The sequence below is a fragment of the Lutra lutra genome, chromosome 16 (genome assembly GCF_902655055.1).
Source record: "Lutra lutra chromosome 16, mLutLut1.2, whole genome shotgun sequence".
NCBI lineage: Eukaryota > Metazoa > Chordata > Mammalia > Carnivora > Mustelidae > Lutra > Lutra lutra.
Genome location: NC_062293.1, coordinates 26,458,085 through 26,473,923, shown reverse-complemented (window position 1 = coordinate 26,473,923; position 15,839 = coordinate 26,458,085). Strand labels below are relative to the sequence as shown.

At 46.2% G+C, this 15,839-nt stretch overlaps 2 protein-coding genes across 18 annotated transcripts in view; one reads left to right on the top strand and one right to left on the bottom strand.

Annotated features, from left to right (window-relative positions):
- MBTD1 (mbt domain containing 1) overlaps positions 1 to 6,074 on the top strand; it is a 70,611-nt gene extending 64,537 nt beyond the window's left edge. For all 17 annotated transcript variants that reach the window (XM_047705912.1, XM_047705917.1, XM_047705916.1 and 14 more), the window contains one exon: positions 2,859 to 6,074. In XM_047705912.1, the coding sequence (XP_047561868.1) occupies positions 2,859 to 2,907 (49 nt within the window). In that variant the 3' untranslated portion in view covers positions 2,908 to 6,074. The remainder of the gene's footprint in view (positions 1 to 2,858) is intronic.
- Positions 6,075 to 9,855: 3,781 nt separating this feature from the next.
- On the bottom strand, positions 9,856 to 13,619 carry NME2 (NME/NM23 nucleoside diphosphate kinase 2). Its single transcript, XM_047707792.1, has 5 exons — positions 13,482 to 13,619; positions 13,078 to 13,206; positions 12,201 to 12,302; positions 11,378 to 11,490; positions 9,856 to 10,112 (listed from the first exon to the last, which is right to left on the bottom strand). Exons 2-5 carry the CDS (start codon positions 13,201 to 13,203, stop codon positions 9,995 to 9,997), a joined length of 459 nt encoding a protein of 152 aa, XP_047563748.1. The 5' UTR covers positions 13,204 to 13,206; positions 13,482 to 13,619; the 3' UTR covers positions 9,856 to 9,994.
- Between the last annotated feature and the right edge of the window lie 2,220 nt (positions 13,620 to 15,839).

Sequence of the window (15,839 nt, the reverse complement as noted above, 5' to 3'; positions counted from 1 at the left end):
TCAAAAAAACAAAAAACAAAGTAACATCGGTTTGAATGGAACGTGTTTGGTCTTGGAGCACCGGAGTTCTTTTCTCATTCATATAGCCATCTGACCATCCTATAACAAGATACTGTTTCAACCAACCTTTTATCATGGGTACTGCACCTTTAATGAACTTGGGGGTTTTTCTTTCCCATGTGTTTATTTTCATAGCATTATTCAAATGTCCTTAACAATTAATGTGTGTTGGTTAGATTTGAAAGATAACTAGTATATACTTGATACTCTCCATAAAAGCATTTTTAATTTTATTAATTTTTTTTTTTTTTTTTTTTTTTTTTACAAAGAAAAGAACTGTACGGTCTTGTTTGCTTTGACTTTCAACAGTCTGATTCGTGTTTGTTTTGTTGTTATTATAGGCATAGTGTATTCGCTTTTCTGTCTTTGGGCTATGAAGTTTCTTAACACCATTACCAAAACAAGTACCAAAGTAAAATGAAATGAATTGACATCTCTCAAAAGAGTATTATTTAAATTATTAAGTAAGGTGTCAAAGACCTTAAGATTTCTTTTTAAAGTAACCTCTGCAGCCACTGTGGGGCTTGAACTCACAACCCCGACATCAAGAGTCACATGCTCTGCAGACTGAGCCGGCCAGGCACCCCAGAAACCAGTATTTTTGGAACTAATCTTTTATAACTAAGATCAGGACGGAAAATATTTTTCTATGACTGTACTGTTTGACTCTAAAAGTGTAACCATTTTAGGGCACCTGGGGGGCTCAGTTGGTCAAGTGTCTGCCTTCGGCTCAGGTCATGATCCCCAGGGTCCTGGGATGGAGTCCCACATTGGGCTCCCTGCTCTGCAGTGGGTCTGCTTCTTCCTCTCCCCCTCGCTTGTGTGTGCATGAGCCGCACTCTCACTCTTTCTCGGAAAAATAAGTAAAATCTTTAAAAATAGGAAAGTAAAATTGTAACCATTTTAATATGGTTCCACATGGTGACACTGTCTAGTTAGTACTTCATGAAAACTTAGCTCACTATTTATCTAAATACTCTGAGTCCTAATTCTTCTCATAAATTGAACTTTTTTCTGTATAAGCAGTTCCCAGTTTACATCCCGTGCATGTGCTCATCCTGTCTTTCCAGTCATGATGGAAAGATCCACAGTGGAAGAAACAAAAAGTCCGCACCTTTTATTTGGAGCTCGTGCCTGCGGACAGCAGACGGGTGCTCTCAGGGAGCATGAGCACACCAGCACGAGCGGGGGCCACATGCAGCGCATCCACATCTGTACCACATCTGAGGCAGGCACCGTGGCAGAGGGAGGCTCGGGCTGCCCAGCTACAGAGCACAGCAGCCAGGGAGTTCCCACTGATCGCAGCCCCTGGAGATGGCTGGCCTCCTGGTGCCAAGTCTCCCAGGTCTTAGGTGAAATCTCTTGTCTCAGAGCAGTCAGTCAAATTCAAAAGAACCATGGGACACAGGCCAGGGAGCAGGAAGGACACAGTTTGTGACCTCTGATGGAACACATCTGTGTGCTGAAGAAATTGGAGAAGGAAACTAGCCCTGCTCACCACGGGATTAGATTCCAATCAGTGTTACTGTTAGCATGCTGGATCGCCCATCCTTTCAATTATTTGGAATTTGACCAGCTCAATTTTGGTTAAACAGTAACATTTTTAAGAAACCTGGACACATCTCTGAAAGGTTGGTAGTTAGATAATTTTTATTTAAAAAGTAGGGACGTAGATAGGAAAATCTCAGAATTAAACAGCCTGAAGTTTTTGCCCAAGGCTACTGCTGGGCCCCTCAAAGAAGAAATTTCTCTTTCTCATCATCTTTGCCCTCCCTCCTGTCCCTGAGGATTCTATCTAGTATGACTTCAATGGCTGTAAAGAAATCTAAGCCCCACTGAAAATATTAGAAACTGGAGGAAAGAAAGAAACTGGAAAACAGTTGTCCACAGAAGACCTCCTGAAATATGACCTGTTTATACATTGAGGACTGCCTATACTGTTGGGTTTGTGCTCAGTGGGTAAAGCATGCTATTCTTAATCTCACGGTCAAGAGTTCAAGCCCCCTGTGGGGTGTGGAACCTACTTAAAATTTGGGGGAAAAAAAAGGAAAGGAAAAAAGGAAGTCCTCAGATAAGGACTCCAGCAGTACTGCTGTTAGGTGATGCCATTGGCAGAGTTCACTGTTTTGCACCAGTGATTTTCTCATTGCCAATGTCAGACAAGTTTCGTTTTGCCTAAAATGATTACTCAAGTTTTCCATGATTTTAGTTTTAATACAGGTGATCTAATATCAGTTATCATTTGTTTTTATAAATATGTAAATTATATATATACATAATACCCATCTTATAGATGATAGAAGTCTTTGTATTTATTTATAAGTACTATTTTAATATTATCATATTTATATCTTTTTTTCTACAGGGAGTCTTTTTAATAAAGGTACTCCTTGGAAATAATAAGACTGCATTGAAGTCCTATTTATTGGGTTGTTACTCATTTTAAATATTATAGTTCAGAATAATGTGAGGAATATGTCATTGTTGTATAGATCTTGACATAAAAGTGAATACTTCACTGTAAGAAAAATTCTAAGTGTTCTCGCCAAATTAGTGCTATGACCTTGACCATTTCATTGAAGATGTCTTTCGTGCAGTATCTTACAGTTCCTTTACGGAACTTTCCTTAACTGCTGATATACTTTGAAAATTAAAATGAATTAAATGTTCCTACTTTGGGGGGTTAATTTTTAGAGCTATTGAAGACATGTAAAGTTGGTGGAACCTGAAGATTGAAAGTAATCTGCATATTCTAGAAAGGCTTAATAACATCGCATACATTTATCCCTTTCATGCAGTGACTACATTGCAGCTGAAGGAGGAGTTGATAGACGGAGAGGATTATAATTTCCTCCAAGGAGCATCTGATCAGGAAAGCAATGGCTCTGCCAACTTCTACATCAAACAAGAGCCCTGAGAGGGCTCCAAAACTGAGGGCGGGAGGGGAAGAATTTTACACAGGACTGATTTGTAATCCCTCGAGCTGTACAGCGGGGCTATTCTACTGGGACATTTTGCTAAACATAGAAAATTTCAGTTCCAGATTTTTCAGGTGGGTGGGGAAACTATTTTAGTCGTGGGGGGAAATTTTTCAATTTATAAAGATGGACAATTTTTGTGTTGTATTTGAAGCTTTTGAAAGAATTTTGTAATATTTTCCAAGTTTGGATTTATGTGCATTGTTAACAACTGAAATTCTAACTTTTTGGTAAGATTAAAGTTTAGGTAACAGGATTGAAGGAAATGATTTAAGAAGGATATAGTTGTAAATGCAAATGAACTGTCATTACAAATGAACCTTTTTTGGTACCTGTTGGGAGATTTGGGGGATTTTAGAAGTTAGGCCAGTCACATCTCCAGCTTCCTTTGCTGCAGAAATATGCAACTGAGCCCCCCTCTCGTGGAGGGTTCATCACCACATAGATCATGGAAGGGGAATTAAATCCGCTTGGTGGCATTTTGTTGTAGCCCATTTTAAATGTTTGTACAGAAATGTTTTTCATTCTGTGAAAATGTATTTGGAGTTCTATATGAAACTGGAAGAACTCTAATACTTTTATATGTTCTCTTTTAATTAAAAAATGATTAAAATTATCCTAACACTAAAGTGTTAAACTGGAATGGTTGACCAGATGAACAGGATCTCAGTGTACACGTTGAGGGGTTGGGGAAAGTATAATATTGTCCTTCGTTTGTTTTCTTTTCCTTACTAAAAGACACCCCACAAGAGGGATTCTGATCAGTTCTCTGCCATTTCCCTCCATCTGTTAGATAATACTTAATATAACCACACCCCAAAACAGATGTTCTTCTGTATAACCAGTAGAATCAAATCAAAAGTTGTTTAAAGCCAAAAATCAGTTTAGAATTCAAAATCATTCCAGCTCTGCTTTTAACTATCCTGGATTTGTTTAAAAAAAAAAAAAAAAAAAAAAAACTAGAGAATTTAATTTTCTTAAAATTCCATATATATAGGTATATATATATGGTATGAATCGTCTTTTAATTGTATTCAAAATTAATTTTAACAGTAATAACTGATTTGGACCATTTCAAACATTCCCTACTTTAAAATTCACATGGCTTCCTTTAAAAAACAAAAGGATACAAGGGTAAATTGGTGAAAGGTTTGCTCTCTGCGTTTTTCTAACTTTCTGAGTTGTGACTGAATGAGAGAGCTCTAGCGTTTACCAGTGAGGTTCATAAACTAAACTCTCAGGAATTAATTGCATCTGTTCTAGAAGTGCTTCTGGGTCTTAGCCTGGCCTCTTCAGAGTGGTAACATTGACCATCTCCTCTGGAATATAGGTAGGGCTAATTAGAAATTAATCAAAATGATTAACCTCTAAAGTCCTTCAGCCTATGGAATGCTTTAAAAAAAAATGGTAATGGAAAGCCCCAGGAGACCATTTTAGGTAAGATTTTTGTTTGAATTTTAAAGTGCATAGAACATTAAAAACCAGCAATTTATTTTCTAAAATATTGCTCTACTTTTGGGAATAATAGCATTGGTAATACGCACAGGTTTACCTCATTCTATGCAAGAGGGGTTAATAACATAAGGTTTTGTAGTTGCTACTGGAAGTAAAATTTGTTACTTTATAGTATAAGAATGTATGGAATCGCATGTCAACATTTCTTAATACTGACTCTTTAGGGGTATAAATGCAGATCATATCAACGCCAAGTTGATTCTCATGTGTCAAATATATGTGAATTCAGCTGTTAAATTACTGGATATTTATCTTAAACAACCTTACTGAGAGGGACCTACTGTAAATGTGACATCCTCACACTTCCCAAATCTTTAACTTTTAAGAATCTTCCCATAAACATAAAGCCTAGAAGAAGACTTCCGCAGCAGGGCTTAACCACGGTCTTCATTCTCAGGCTCTGGTTCCGTGACAGGAGCTTCAGGGCGTGCTTGGCCATACCTGGGGCTTAGGGGCCCTGTGGGGAACTGGGTAAAACCAGGAGGGATTTGATTTGGAGCCTGGTAATTAGTTCTGTGTGCAATGTTCATTTGTAGCCAGGTCTTAGAAGCTTCCAGTCATATAGCAAAACCAGGCTCTGAGTGTCTTTGAATGTCCCACCTGTTGGTGAAATGTTTCTTGTCTTGATCCCATGACCAACAGTTAAAGGTTGGCAAGGACTTCCTGTGGTCTCAACACAGTCTGAAGCCCTCCTTGTTGTTCAGGCTCTAACTCCTGCTGCTGATAAACAGAAAACAAGTTAGTGCAGAGGAGAGTGATGTCTTAGCCATAATTCCAGTCGTATGACCCAATAGCCCCATTCTCTTTTACGGTTCAAAACATACTGCTGACCTTGGGTTTATTTTCATTTTTCTCCTCTTAGAATTATTTGGGGATTTTTGGTAGTTTAAACTCTTTAACCTTTTCCTTGCTGTGTATGAGGAAAGCTAAAGCTGTTATCAACTTCTTATTCTACGGATACTAACACGGGTTTTCAGTGTTTGTTTGTTTTTATTATATTAATTTTGCGTGATGTGAATACCCTCTCCCATCAATACTTGTATTATGGTGCTATATATTTGGTAATGATCCTTTACTATTGGGAAGGGATTTTAAAAATACTGTGATGAAACTGGGTTGCTTCCTTTAATTTTCATATTTTAAATAAAGCCACAGTCATTTATACAAAAGAAAAGCATCTGTCCCTGGGCAAATCTTTTGAGGACAGAGGTCAAAGTAAACTGCATAAGGTTTTTACATCATTTCTGTATGTATTTGATATATAGATCAATATCTGTACAAATTTAATCTTTTATTTTCTTGGTAACTTGTGATCACTGAGGAAGTATTTGAGACTTTCTCATGAAGTGTATATAATGGCGTGAAAAATTCCTTCAGAGAAACTTATGTTCCTTTCATTTTTACCAAACTGCAAATTTTCAGCATGGATGTGAAAAGCATTAAAATTATAACTTTGTGTACAAGATGAAAATAATTCACTAAATTGCCCTTTTTTACACAAAATAAAACGTTAAAGTTAAATTGTATTGGAGCAATTCTTTAATACACTTTGGTCTTTGAGGGGTTTCCTTTTTTCTTCAAGATACTGAGTGGCGGGGCGCCTGGGTGGCTCAGTGGGTTGAGCTGCTGCCTTCAGCTCAGGTCATGATCTCAGGGTCCTGGGATCGAGTCCCGCATCGGGCTCTCTGCTCAGCAGGGAGCCTGCTTCTCTCTCTCTCTCTCTCTCTCTCTCTCTCTCTCTCTCTCTCTGCCTGCCTCTCTGTCTACTTGTGATCTCTCTGTCAAATAAATAAAATCTTTAAAAAAAAAAAAAAAAGATACTGAGTGGCCTTCTGCAGGCGAGCCAGGTGCCTTCCTTCCTCACAGAACCTGTGACCCAATGAGGGGAAAGCAGGCGCATTTACTCCCGGCTGGCAGGGGAGGAACAGTATGCGGGGAGCTGTGTGGACGTGTTTGAGCCAGGATTGCACAAAGGTACATGGCCAAGCCGTGGTATGGCAGAGGGGGTGCGGACCGCTGGTGGGGTGGGGGGAGTCCATCACGGTAGCTAGAACATGGGGCACAGGGTTGGTGTGCTTGCTGGGGAACCTTTTTTTTTAAGCTCCATTAACCTCAACAGCAGACAAAATTCATAGGATGTAAATAAGTGATCCCAGCTGGCTCTGGCTGTTTCCAAGAGGAAGAAATGCAAGACACCCTGCTTTACCAACAACTACATCATTAGTAAATTATCCAACTTTTACTAAAAAAAAAAAAAAAAAAAAAAAAAAGCAGTTTGTAGAGAATTTTACGGATGTTAAGATAACGGATTGGGGCTTCCGGGGTTAATTCCATCATCACACTTCAGAAAAACTTAACACACTGCAAGAAAAAAGTAGATCCTAATTTCTGCCCTGCTTTCTCCCTTAAATGGCTTCCACGATTGCCTAGTACGTTGGAATTCCCAGCTTGGCTCTCATTTACAGTCCCATGAGCTTTGAGATACACGTACTATTCTTGAAACCATTACATGCCCGTTGGGAAAACTAGGTTCCTGGTATGCTTTATGCCCAACATACGCTCTGAGAGTACCAAGTGTTTCCCTGAAATTAACTTTACCCTTGCAGTGTTATCCAGCCTTGTGAGATCTGGGGACAACAGTAAAGGATTTCTTCTTGCAGACTGTTACTGAGGCCAGTGCGTTTAATATGCGTTCCCAAAAAAGTCTCATGGAATGCATAAAAGGTTCTGAAGGAGGTGTCTGCTCTCACACACCTAGCTGGGTGATAGGATGAGGTCCAAAATCCAAACTTACTCCAGAGGCAGTAACTTTAATCTCATCACAGTCCACCCTTTCTCACTCAATAATTGTTCCAAAGTTCATACCATTCCTCTCAGCTTTGCCCACTCCCAAGTTTGATTTCAGTTACCCTCCAAACTCAAAATTTTCACTAAAGGTGAAGGTAGTGAAGGACAGTGACCAAGAGCGTGGGGTCCGAAGCCAGCCGCTTTCACTGAAACAATCCTTGTTAATTCTGTAACTTGACTCCCATTTCCTCAGCTGTAAAATGGGGCTACTAGGCCCAATCTCCTAGGAATTGTAAGGATTGTAAATAAATTCATATGTGTAGCCTTAGAACAGCCTTGACACAGAGTAAGCCCATAACTGCTTTCCATCCAAGTATCACATTAAAAGGCAGATCGGGGGATGTCTGAGTGGCTCAGTTGGTTAAGCATCTGCTTTCGGCTCAGGTCATGATCCCGGAGTGCTGGGATCGAATCCCACATCAGGCTCCCTGCTCAGCGGGCAGTCTTGCTGCTTCCTCTGCCTGCTGCTCTGCCTGCTTTTGTGCTCTCTCTCACAAATAGGTAAAATATTAAATAATTAATACAGATCCAGGGACACCTGGGTGGCTCAGTCAGTTAAGTGTCTGCCTTCAACTCAGGTCCTGCGATCGGACCCTGCATATGCTTAGCAGGGAGTCTGCTTCTCTCTTTCCCTCTGCCCCTCCTCCCTGTCCTCCCCCCCGCCCCAAATACAGTCTTTTTTAAAAAATGCAGAGGTACCTGGGTGGTTCAGTCAGTTAAGCGTTTGCCTTGGACTCACAGGTCATGATCCCAGGGTCCCGGGATCGAGCCTCACATCCGGCTCCCTGCTCTGCAGGAAGCCGCCTTCTCCCTCGGCCTCTGCCTGTTGCTCCCCCTACTTGTGCTGTGTGTCAAGTAAATAAAATCTTAAAAAAAAAAAAAAAAAAGGCAGATCCAATGGGGCGCCTGGGTGGCTTAGTCAGTTGAGTGTCCAACTCTTGGTTGTGGCTCGGGTCATGATCTTGGGGGTCCTGGGATCAAGCCCAAGAGCAGCTTAGCAGGAAGTCAGCTTGAGAGTCTCCGTCTCCCTCTGCCCCTCCTCCCCCACTCATCCTCTCTTTCTCTAAGATAATTTTTAAAATGCAGATCCATGAGGCTGCTCCATCCGTAATTATAATAATCAAACTACTTACTGTGGTAAGAGCATGTAGCATGTACAAGTATATTAAATGTGAAGTTGATAAATAATTTAGAAAATGTTAAAACTTGTGACCTGTTGACTTAAAGCTAGAATCCTGACAGTTTTTACACCAAACTGTCAATGTATTTTTGTCATTGTCTTGTCTAACCCATATGCATAAAAAAAAGTAATATTGTGTCTTTTGAGTCTTTTATGTGCCACTAGCATATGAAGCTTTCTCCAGATGCCTAGCGGAAAACAGCTATTCATAAACCCACATATTTCTGTCATCTCCATTTTTTTTAAAAGGGCAGAGGCCAGGGCGCCTGGGTGGCTCAGTGGGTTAAGCCGCTGCCTTCGGCTCAGGTCATGATCTCAGGGTCCTGGGATGGAGCCCCGAATCGGGCTCTCTGCTCAGTGGGGAGCCTGCTTTCCTCTCTCTCTGCCTGCCTCTCTGCCTACTTGTGATCTCTGTCAAATAAATAAATAAAATCTTTTTAAAAAAATAAAAGGGCAGAGGCAGAGGGAGAGAGAATCTCAAGCAGGCTCCATCCCCAGTCCAGAGCCCAACCAGGGCTCGATCTCACAACCCTGAGACCATGCCCTAAGCTGAAATCAAGAGTCAGATACTTAAAACCAATTGAGCCAGGCGGCCTATAAAACTCAAATTTTTAAACCAGACTCCAGTCTGATAAACCTGATAGTAATCATTTATAGTAAGGGGTACTATTTGGTGTTACCATACAACTGTGCCATCCCAGGGAAACTAACCTTAAAAGCAGGCAGTAAGAATCTTGTAGCCACTCACTGCATGTAGTCCAGAAAACAGGTTTAAGTATCTCACCCCAGGGAAGAGTAAGAAGTAGGGTAGGGCTGCCAGGCACACCTTACCTGGGGCCAGGCACTACATTTATTCTTTCTCTTAAACCTGCAGCGCAGCAGTGTGATTCTCATGTTACAGATGTCATTAGACTTCCACTTCCTCATAACTTGCCCAGTGATCAGTCAACAAAGATGTAAATCTGGACAACTTGACTACTCTATGTTTCACCCGGGTTTCAACAAATTCACTGTACAAGAATACGCATTTCTACATCCTCTAAGGTGGTCAGGATATTTTCATTATTTCTTTTTTAGTTTGGACACACGGTCAGTGCCACGCTTGTCCTCTTCAGCCTCTCTACTCTACCTCCCAGAGTCTGGCACTTTGCTGAGAAGGGTCAGATCATTCTTCCACAGCAAGCAGCAAGCATTTTCATTCTGGATAATGCTATGAAAGCCAAGGAACCAAGTTATTTCTTCTAGGGTAATATCAAGTAAGCACAGGAAGTTGCACCAGTTTCCAAAGGCTTTATTGGTAAGTAGGTTTTAGAAAAGAAAGTTTGATTCTATTACTTCCAAGTCACTGGAATGAAGAGCTGTGTCCAGGGACATGTCAAGTGGGGCCAAAGGGGACTGAGGCTTTGTCCACCTTTTATTCATAGATCCAGTCAAAAGCACAAGATTTGTAGTCCACCAACTCCTCAGGCTTGAACCAGAGGCTGATTTCTTTCTCCGCACTTTTCACTGAATCACTGCCATGAATGATGTTCCTAAGAAAAACAACAATTACTAGTTACCACATTTTTTTTTTTAAAGTAGGCTCCACACCCAGTATGGAGCCCAACATGGGCTTGAAATCACAGCCCTGGGGTCAAGACCTGAGCTGAGGTCAAGAGTCAAGCTGTTTCATTGACTGAGCCACCCAGGCACCCCAGGTTACCACATTTTAAAGTGCCAAATTGCCACTTGAATTACCCTCAAAGTATTTCCTCTTAAAAGCAACTATAATATTAGGTTGGGGAGGGTTGGGTGGCTCAGTCAGTTGAGCATCTGACTCTTGATTTCGGCTTGGGTCGTGATCTCAGGGTCGTGAGATCGAGCCCCGTGAGGGGAGTTGGGCAGTCAGCACAGAGTCAGCTTGGGATTCTCTCTCCCTCTGCCCCTCCCCCACCCACTCCCCAAACCCCTGCACACATGCTCTCTCTTAAAATAAGGAAATAGATAAAATTATATATGTATTCGATCAAAAGTATCCCCTGGCTCAACTTTCTTATACTCCCAAATTTCCAAAACAGGGCTTGTACCCCCAAGACTGCTCTGCCACAAAACATTACTTGAATTTTGAAACACAGGGATAACCAGACCAATAACCAAACTAGGCAGGATCAAGGGCCATCTCTGCTGCGTTTTCTTGCAACACTCATTTGCAAAGCCCAGCCCAAACATTCACGCTCCCTGAAATCCCTTTATTCCATTTGGATCTTAAAACTCTGTACCAAGTGTTTGTACAAATTTTTTTTTAAAGATTTTATTTATTTATTTGACAGAGATCACAAGTAGGCAGACCAGCAGGCAGAGAGAGAGGGGGAAGAAGGCTCCCCGCTGAGCAGAGAGCCCGAAGCGGGGCTCGATCCCAAGACCCTAAGATCACAACCTGAACTGAAGGCAGAGGCTTAACCCACTGAGCCACCCAGGCGCCCCATGTTTGTACATATTTTATACAGTGAGGAAACCAAAAAGTTAAGTGGCCCACCCACGGCCACTGCACCACTAGGAGCAGGGCCGAGGCTCTCCCCACACTCCTCGCCTTCTGCTGTGTCCCACGGGACCTACCGCATGCAGATCCCTTGTTCGAGGCCTTAGGTAAAATTTTAGGTAGCCTAGGGAAGTAACTATGGAAGAAACTTCCATCCAGTGATCGCCACCACCTAATTTTAGAAGTTCCAATGTTCCTAAATCTGGGATACGCCAACCATGCTTCATACCCCCACTGAAGTGCCTTTGAGAAAAATTCATCCGCGGCCCTAGGGCTTACCTGCCAACTTGAATGCAGAAGTCCCCACGAATGGTGCCTGGCTTAGAATCCGCTGGGTTGGTCTCCCCAAGCATCATCCGCCCCGTCTTCACCACATTCAGTCCCTCCCAGACCTGGAACAGTCGGAAAGAGGAAAGGCATCAGATCTGTCACTTGGGACCCCTCGGTACAAACCTTCACCCCCGCCTCAGGGCTCACTTCCGGCAGACCCATCCATGACCCATTAAGCAGCTCACCCCAGCACTAGACAGCAGAGGCCTGTAGTGATGCTCCGGGCTCCATGCCCAGTATACTACTCCCATACAGAGAACCCCGCTACCCAACTTGGGGACTTCCCACTCGAACAGGACGGAAGAACCTCAGGCAGCCACCAGCAGGAGAACAAACAGTGATGAAGGGGTAGAGGCCAGTGATCGGGCTGGAAGGGTCAGGGGACATTAGTACAGGACATGGTGAGGATTCCCACAGAAGGTGCAGTCCAGGGAAAACAGGAAGAACGAAGAGCCGTCCTCTGAGAATCGGGGCCCGACTTCAGTGCCTCCCTCCTGAACTTTCTACTCCTTTTCATTCCCGGCTGGACATGAATGCCAGAGGAGGAAAGGGACCGCTCCGTTTCTACCATGGGGCCATAGAGAACTTGTTCTAAGGTCTGATTCTGCTTCTCCTTGCTTTTTCTTCCCAAGCTCCTAGTTGTTCTGTTCACTGAGTAACTCCAGCAGGCTCCATTTGTAAAACAAGGAATTTGGAGTGGCTGGGGAAGACGACTGACTCTGTTCCAGCCCTTATTCCTGGCCCCCCAGTCCAGGCCCCCACAAGCACTTGCCATGGCCACAACCGGCCCGGAGTTCATGTACTTCACCAGCCCTGGGAAGAAGGGACGGTCCTTCAGGTCAATGTAGTGCTGCTTCAGGAGCTCCTGAGAGGCCTGGCATGCAACAGGAGGTCACCGTTAGGAAGTACGCTGGAAAGGCTGAAGTACGACTGTCCCATCCTCAGAAGCCCCCATCCCCAAGACAGGTTCGCCAAGTCCTGTACCATATGTTAGCTCACATTCATAAGGTATATATCGAAATCCCACCCAAACCCCGACACTGATACTTCTGTAGCCGAAACACTGGTCTGATTATGAAGACAGCCTCAAAATGTCCATGCTCTTAGGGGGGATATTATCATCCTAAGAAGCACGTGGTTTGAGAATCTGGATGTGGAGTGTTAAGCGTTGGCTGCCTTTGAGGAAGATACGTCTGAGAGAGGTCATGTCAACTCTTCTGGCCCATTTCTAGCTCCCTTTGCAACATTTCACACGCTAACCGAGAATGTTCTCCTCATCCCAGATGGGCTTGGTTAAGATTTCAATACCTCTCCCAAAAGGTCCAGATCTGTGGCCCACATGTAAAGTGTGGAAATAGCGGGCTCTGCCCTAAACCGGAGGGAGCTCCGTCTGCCCGCACCGTGGGCACGTGTGGCCCGCGTGGCCGGGCCGGGGGACAGTTTCCTCCGCTCCCCGAGGGCCCTGCTCCCCGGGGCCGTCATGTCACCTCCTCTTAACCTTGCGAGGGCGCCTGTGCCCGCTGGCCCCAGGGCCGCGATCGCCGCGGGGGCCGCGAGGGGGAGGAGGGGAGGTCCTCGGGGCGCGGGAGGCGGCCGTGGGATGCCGGAGGAGGGGCGGGGTATTGGTGGTGGTGGGGGGGCCGCGTTACCTGCAGGAACTTCATGGCCACGAGGCGGAACCCCTTCTGCTCGAAGCGCTTTATGATCTCGCCCACCAGGCCGCGCTGCACGCCGTCCGGCTTGATGGCGATGAACGTGCGCTCCTGGTGGGCCATGGCCTGCGGGCGACAGGTCGGCTCAGGGCCCGCGGCCTCGGGGACACAGGACCCCGGCCGCCCTCCCCCGGCCCGCGCCTCCCCCCGCCCCCAACCCCGCGGGCGCTCCGGCCCCTCTGTCCGCTCTTCGGGGACACGAGCTCGCCGGCCGCCGCCCCGCGGAAGGGGACCCGGCGCAGGGCCCAGGGGAGGGCGAAGGGGTGGGGGCGAGCGCGTCCGCTGGGGGCGGGGGAGGGGTGCCCAGGGGGCGGCGAGGAAAAGCGCCCCCAGCGCCTTACCGGGAAGCAGGCTGCGCGGCGGGGCGGGAGACGAGACGTGGAGCTAGCGGCTGGGCCGGGAACCGATGGGGAGGAGGGGCGCGCGACGGCCACACCCCGGACGCCCCGCCGCCCAACCCGCGAGGTCGACGCTGCCCGGACACTTGTCCACGCCCCGGGCAGGCGAGGAGGCGAGGGGGCTCCGGAGCAGTAAGTGGCTTCCTCTCCCGGTTCGGGGGGAGGGTGTCCTGGAGGGGTAGTGTCGGGAGGGGGCGCTGCCCCATGGCGGGAACTCAGCCCGTCCGGGCCGCAGCCCTCCCCGCAGTCCCTCCTGCCACACGCGCGCATGCCCGCACGCACACACTCATACTCCCTGTGCGGTGAGCTGCCCCAGCCCGAGACACATCCTGACACGGTTCTAGATGGTCTCCCAGCAATCAGACCTGGCGCGTCCGCACACAGCTCCCCACCCCCGGGCCGTGCTCGGCTTCGGTGCGGAGGCAGCGATCCCCTCCTTACCGCCGGCGCGGACAGCAGTCCAGCAATGCTTGTCCCTGAGATGGTCCCAGGCCTCCTGTCTGTCCCTGCTCGGGACCGTGAGCTGACGGTGGGCCCCGCGGGCCTCACCCGACTGCTGGCAGTGACCGCCCTGATAACCAGTACCCGCCAGGTAGAGAGACTTCAGCTACCTCCATTTTGACCTCAAACCCTCCAGGTGACTAAATTCTTCCTAGTTTATCACTTAACTCTGGGAGAAGCCCCTGCAGGCAAAGCATTCCCTGATGGGAACGGATACTACCCCCTCGAGCAGCAGGGAGGACTCTGCAGGACCAACCCCAAGACACTGATGGACTTGACCTTCAGTGCCCACCTGCAGGTACACACCGACGTTTGTCTGTTTCCATATGGAAACCTGGAAGTATTTTCAGCACTTTGGAGACAGTCTTTGAGAGAGATGTTGGTCTAGTCTTTGTTGGCCTCCCAGAAATAAATTCTCTTCTTGTTCGGCCTCAACTGGTCTGCCTTTGGGTTTTGTCAGTGGGGAGTGTGGAACCTGGTCTGTTTGCCCCACCACCCCCCACCCACCCCCAGCCAACCTGCAAACCTGGCCTCGGCTGCAATGGACCAATCCAGCCCTCTGTGATACCTTCTTGCCTTCCCACACTGCTAGGTGCAAAGCATTAAAACGCAATTCTCCTTCTGGAGAAGAGACAGCCAATGTTCCCTTTGGCTTCAAGGTAGAGCCCTAATTTGGGCTTCCTTTTCAGAGTTATCCAATGTCTGTGGGACAGGGTCTGGGAATTTCACTGGAGATTTCTCTGGAGAGCTGTTTGCCCCGTTGGTCCAGTCACTCTAGCTCCTGCGGTATGGACCATAGCAGCCTTCTGCCTTTCACACTCCCTGCCCTTCCTGAAAAGACAGCCCTTAACTGGGCAAGGTGTGACCCCGCCTCCCTGCACACACAATCATTCCCCAAAGGTGCAAGTACTTTCCCCCAACAGGGAAACAGAAATGCATCTAGTTCTCAGCTGCCTGGAAGGAAAGTAGCCCCCCCACCCCACTGACCCCACCCCCTGCCCCATGGAGGAAATCCTTTCACAATGTAACTGTTCCTTAGAACCTCAGAATAATATACTGCTTAAAATACAACTAATGAGGAGTTGTACTGGTCACGCAAGCATGCTTAAAGATGACCTTGAGAGGGGCACCTGGGTGGCTCAGTGGGTTAAAGCCTCTGCCTTCAGCTCGGGTCATGATCCCGGGGTTCTGGGATCCAGCCCCAGCGGGGAGCCTGCTTCCTCCAAGCTCTCTCTCTGCCTGCCTCTCTGCCTACTTGTGATCTCTGTCTGTCAAATAAATAAATAAAAATCTAAAAAAAAAAAAAAAAAGTTAAAAAAAAAAAAAAGATGACCTTGAGAAAAATATGTACTAGCAGCGGGCCTCTGGTGGAGAGGATGATACACGTCCCTGAAGCAGAGCAGCTGGGGATGCCCGAGCAGCCGGGGATGCCCCGCTCTCTCAGGGCAGACCACCACCTGCTTCCCTGCCTGCGTACCTTTCTCGTAGCCTCCCCTGCCTCAGAGAAAGCCTCTGCGCTTGCTCAGCAAATTCCATGCTGCTGGACCAGACACACCTCTCCTCTTCTTGTTTACCTGTAAGACTTGTGATCAACATATGACTCACATTCCTTCTTGTTTACCTACAAGACCTATGGCTAATTATAACCTTCTTCTCCTTTGTTGGTCATCTTGTATCTGATAAACAGGGGACTGAGGAGTCGTCCAGGCTCCCTCTCTCTTACAGCAGCCCTGTTTGTGCCTCATTCTTCTCCCGCGCGCCCTCAGGAAGCATGTACATCTGTCAACTCTCACTGCACCC